General features: G+C 45.6%; 1 protein-coding gene across 1 annotated transcript; it reads right to left on the bottom strand.

Moving 5' to 3' along the window:
- Nucleotides 1-3,343: 3,343 nt before the first annotated feature.
- On the bottom strand, nt 3,344-5,137 carry LOC109729204 (melanoma-associated antigen 10-like). Its single transcript, XM_020285033.2, has one exon. It carries the CDS (start codon nt 5,093-5,095, stop codon nt 3,839-3,841), a length of 1,257 nt encoding a protein of 418 aa, XP_020140622.1. The 5' UTR covers nt 5,096-5,137; the 3' UTR covers nt 3,344-3,838.
- Between the last annotated feature and the right edge of the window lie 426 nt (nt 5,138-5,563).

Below are 5,563 nucleotides of genomic sequence, written 5' to 3'. Positions count from 1 at the left end.
GTTGTGATTTATTAAAATGTGTATTTTTAGAATCTTTTGCAATAAGAATATGCACAGTACTACCTTTTTAATCAAAATGTTTATATAGACGTAATCACAGAAATAGAATAGTAGTTAAAATTACTAAATGATGCGACAAATAAAACCTGAAATTTGCATGGCTTAACACAACAAAAATTTATTTTATATGCACATAAATGCTGATGCAACTTGGCAAGGGCTTTCTGCTCTCAGGTGACCCAGGGGTCTAGGCTGTTTCCTCCTTGTGATTCTCCCATCTCATGTGGAGTCATCTTGTTTGCTGTTAAATGGACAGAGAAAGCAATGGAAATGGTGTACTGGCTCTCAAACACCTGAATGGGACAAACAACGCTTCTGCTCATAATTCAATGAAAAAGAGTAGTCACATGACCCTTTTTCACCACAAATGGACTGTACTCTTCCCATGTGTCCAGGAAGGAAAGAAAGAGAAGATGTGGATGAGTACTATAGTCTCTCCCATAAACTGTTACATAGCAGGCACTCAACAGAAAGCAATGATTATAACTTGTTGTGACACAATATTTCTCATTTCTAGGAAAATTTTCTGAGAAGGCCAAATTTGCCTTGAAGTTCTCCAAATTTTCAAACATCTACTGTGTGACAGGTGCTTTCAATCACAGGATGATATCTAATTTTCAAATGATTCTGTACGTTTTAGCAGGGAGGTTTCACCTTCTTCACCCAATAGCATTTTTCTATACTTCCCTTTCCAACAACCTTTATAATCTCAGGAGGCTGAGGATTTCCCATTCCATTGGATGCTGTGGCAAAATCCTAACCTAAGAGTCCCTGCTCTCCTCCACATGACTAAACTTGCCTGAACACCCGTACAAGTGCTATCAGGAGAGCTAAAAGCCAGTCTTTTCTTGCAGGGCAGGTGCCAGACAGGAGGGATTGGATGGCTGGCTGGTTATTATTTTTTCATCAAAGCTGACATGTCTTCCAAGGAATCATTTTTCACCTCCTGGGGGACTTGAGACATTTAGGAATTTCCTGGGGAACTTTAGACATTTAGGAATTCAGCCTCAGTAGATGTTTGTCTCATGGTGATTTCCAAAGTCTTTCCTCAACTAATACTCATGAGGGGGGCTTTGGTTTTTGACCATTCATCTATGTATGTGGTCATAGGTGAGTTCCAAATAAGGCACCCTGTTGAAATCTGATTTCAAATATTAAGGTGGTTTCAAACCCCTCTAACTTCAGGGCTATATCCCAGGAACAAATAGATAATATGCCAAATCAGACTCTACTCACAGCCCATTTGGAAAACCAGACAGGTAACTAGGTGTTTAAAAGGTACTGTCCCTATGTGAATTTTCATGTCAAAAGGGTTGTTGATATCATAGGGTTTTCTGCAGGAGGGATGGGACAGTCAGAAGACTTCTGAAAGGAGAAGAAATGCTCTTTTTCTGAAGGAAGTCAGGTGATTCCAGGCTGTTCCATGGGGACCAGCGACAAGATGGTCAGCAGGTGAGGTTCCAGAGTTGGAAAGCACATATGAGGGCCACCAGGGGAAACACACTGTAATGTGGGACTAGACAGAAATGTTCACACCTGGGCACAGTCAGCTCTCAAGGAACTAACTACAGGAACTCCCAGTGGAGTTTGATTCTCACTGTTACCTCCTTTATACCTGCCTTCAGTACCTTGGGTTCAGGGTCCCTCTTTTTGCACCTGAGGGATATGATGCAGTGCTGAGTAGAGAAATGAAGTGGAACCAGGGGGTCGGCCTCAGGCTGGGAAGAGTGGGAACAGTATGAGCTCTGGAGAATTCAGGCCAGTCGTGTAGTCTGAGCCCCATCACTTACTAGTCATGTGATCCTGGGACTTGACCAAACCTTGTGAACATGGGATTCTTCACCTGTAAAGTGGGTTTGATAGCCTTGTCCAGTAGGACTGTTGGAATGTGTGCAACATATGTAAAGCACCTGGCCCAGAGCTTGGCATATGCTGAATCTTTAATGATTGGCAGTTATTTCTATAATAATATTATTTTACCCTCAAACCCTACCACCTTCTGCTCTGGAAAATGTGTTTTTCTTTTTCAGATCTGAGAATACACAATGCAAGAGGACACAGAATATCAAATCAATCAAAAATGTTGCTTTGTAAATAAAACTCAGTGAAGTTTCACTCCTAGAGAATCTATTATTTAATATGAGTGTGGAGTTTTCCCCAGCTGGATGCAGGTCAAATTCCTAGAATTTGAGTCAAAGACCAATCTTTCTCTCCCTCTCAGCTGCTTTTTCTCCCAAACCATGATTTTCACTGGCACCTGAATTCTAGCCCTTGCTAAGAGTTGTCCAAATTACACTAAAGGTGACCTAATTAATATATTCTAATGGAGTTTGCTCTGGCTCTCCTGGGCCACGGAAAAGCGTGTCAGTTTAGAGGCTTCCAGGCACCATTTCAAAGAAATATCACTATTTGTTCATGAAAATCCTTGCAGAGCATGAGTATCAATCACCTGGTTTTTGCACTGTGTTTAGTAGCAGTGGGACAAGAGCACAGGACACCTTCCACACCTGCCCCATGGAGAGATTCCTCTCTGCTTCACTCACCATCCAGAAGGAACTACTCAGGGCAGTTTTCCATTCCTGGCTTTGCTCTCAACCATAAGTCATGAGTCACATGGTCTGAGAGTCTGACCCTGCCACCACCCAGCTTCATTACAACCAACTCCCACAGAAGGAACTACAGTTTCCCAAAGCCCCAAACTGCCCTGGCTCAGGGTATTCATGCAGGACTGCTCTCTCCTAGAGCCCCATACCCTCACCCTCTTCCTTTTACTCTAGGACTTAGAGGACATGTCACCACCACCTTTGTTATGCGACTGCAGCTCCTGGACTCTACCATCCTATCGGTGGGGGGAAAGGGTCTGGCTTATTCTAGTAATTATAGAGCAGATGCTCAGTGAATGTTAGGGGAAGAAATGAGCCAGTGAGCAGTGGATATTATTTATTAAGATTTAATTTCTCCTATAATCTTAAATAAGCCAAGCATAGCCAGGTATATATCTTTTAATTTTACAGAATGACACACTAAAAAGATAAGGGGAGGTAAGAATTAACTCTCTTAGTTTTTTCTTATTCCTTTATCCCATCTATTTTACTTCTGACTTGTTTCACATTTCCAAGGAAGCTTCTATTTCAATGCCATGTTATCTTGTCCCAGATCACAAAATAAAATGGAAGATTTCCCAATGTGTATTACATAACATGAAAACTTTTTTTTTTTTTTTTTTTTTTTTGAGACAGAGTCTCACTTTGTTGCCCAGGCTAGAGTGAGTGCCGTGGCGTCATCCTGGCTCACAGCAACCTCAATCTCTGGGGCTAAGCGATCCTACTGCCTCAGCCTCCTGAGTAGCTGGGACTACAGGCATGCGCCACCATGCCCGGCTAATTTTTTGTATATATATTTTTAGTTGGTCAATTAATTTATTTCTATTTTTGGTAGAGACGGGGTCTCGCTCAGGCTGGTTCTGAACTCCTGACCTTGAGCAATCCGCCCGCCTCGGCCTCCCAAAGTGCTAGGATTACAGGCGTGAGCCACCACGCCCGGCCTATAACATGAAAACTTTTAAACTGGATAAGCAGCAATATATTTGTGAGCAGTGCCATTTGTAAACCTAGAACTTGAAGTTAATTAAACTTTCCATTAAAAGGAATACTTCAAAAACACCAAAAAGAAAAAAAAATAATTTCCAAGTCGCCCATATTGAACACTAACATAACAATGTCATACATTCAAGATGTTATACTCAAAGATATTATATCCCAAGCCCCACCTTGCCTCTTCACTGCTTATAACAGTGACTGCTCTCTCCAAACAAAGAGTTAAGAATCTGCCTCAGACTTCGCTTGGGACAGAGACTTCTGGATGTGGCCCTGGAACATGCACTGGCCCTGGGACCCCAATTGGCTCTGACTACAACTCTCGCTTGGCTGCCCTTTCCCTCATGTCTCACAGCCTCCTTATACCAGATAAGAAAGGCATTGGGGATGATATCATTGCCCTTAGCCAAAAACTCCAGGACTTTCATCTTGCTGGTTTCAGCGTGAGCCCTCGGACCCCACAGGAACTCATAGCACGTGGGATCACTGTCAGGCACCTGCCGGTACTCCAGGTACCCTTCCTGCACCCAATCCTGGGTGATGAGCTTCCGGGGCTCCCCATAGATGAAGTGCTCACTCCCAGCACGCACCCCCATCACACCCAGCACTTCCCAGATGACCTCCTCTGGGGCACAATCGCCCTCCAAGAAGATGACACCCAGGATATTTATCAGGAGGCCAGTCTTGGGCATGCTCTGGAAATCATTCAGCATCCCATCGTAGGTGAGGCCCAGGGCAGTGACAAGGACATAGGAGTGCCCAACAGGGTCCACTTCCTTCACATCAATGCCAAAGACCAATTGCATGCACTCAGAGGCTTCACTGAAGATCACAGGGAAGTTATCTTTGTAATCTTTGATAACACTATTCAGCATTTCTGTCTTTGTTATTGGCTCCTTGGTTCGATACTTAAGGAGCAGGAAAAGAACCAAATGAGCCACCTTGTCATCTGTAACATCTCTAATCAAGGACTTGCCATCTGGCTGGGCCTGCAAGGTGCTTGGGCCCTCCTCTTGTTGCCTGCTGGAGCTCTGATCTGATTTGATTGATGGAGTAGCTTTGATGGAAGTGGGGCAGGAGCAGGCTCTATGAGGACCCTGGGGAGGACTCAGCATCCCAGCAGCAGAAACCTTGTTTGTGATGCCCAGGATCAGAGAATAACAGGAGGCAGAGGGAAAGGAGGACGGGAAACAGAAGGGAAAGAAAGATGTGGTATCCTCCTCCTGAGCTACCAGAGCCTGTGCATCCACAAGGCCTGGTGCCTTTCTGTGGACCTGAAGGCCTTTCACAGGCCTACAGGGCTGATTTCTCCAACCATAGCAACGAGACATGATGGGTCTGGTCTGAGTAGCAAGTAGGAGCGTGGGCAGGAGCTGGGTGATGGGGAGCCACAGGCCTGGGAATAAAGGAAGCATGTCAGTGGACTCAATGAGAACCATACCCTGGGAGGCTCTAACAAAGGCTTGTCCTACAAGCCTTCTCCTCCCTGAGCTCCTGTCCTCCTGGTTGGCCTGTCCTCTAAGCACCTGAACGAGGAAGTGAGATGGGTCCTCAGGGGCAGCAGCCTACAGAGCATGAGGATCCAGGGCTGACAGTGGGCAGGAGGGGCTGAGCACTGTGGGGTCCCCTGTGTGCTGGGGAGGGCAGGGCCTCTGGTACACATTCAGGGTGTGCACCTCACCTTGACTTCTGGCACTGCTTAGGCCTCCTCTGCTCAGTGACCTGAGGACACTGCCTCAACCCAAGGTCTCACAGTGGGTTCCTGAAGCCCCTGTAAGAGGAAGTGAGGGGCCCTTATGCTGCAGATACACACACAGCCCTGGTTCCCCCAGTGCTGTCAGGAGGGCGTACCTGGCTCTGTGAGGTTTCCAGTGTTCTGGGGTGCATGGTCCCCTCCATGCTCACTT

The sequence above is a fragment of the Microcebus murinus genome, chromosome X (assembly GCF_040939455.1).
Source record: "Microcebus murinus isolate Inina chromosome X, M.murinus_Inina_mat1.0, whole genome shotgun sequence".
Taxonomy (NCBI): Eukaryota; Metazoa; Chordata; class Mammalia; order Primates; family Cheirogaleidae; genus Microcebus; species Microcebus murinus.
This window is presented reverse-complemented; position numbering and strand designations above follow the sequence as displayed.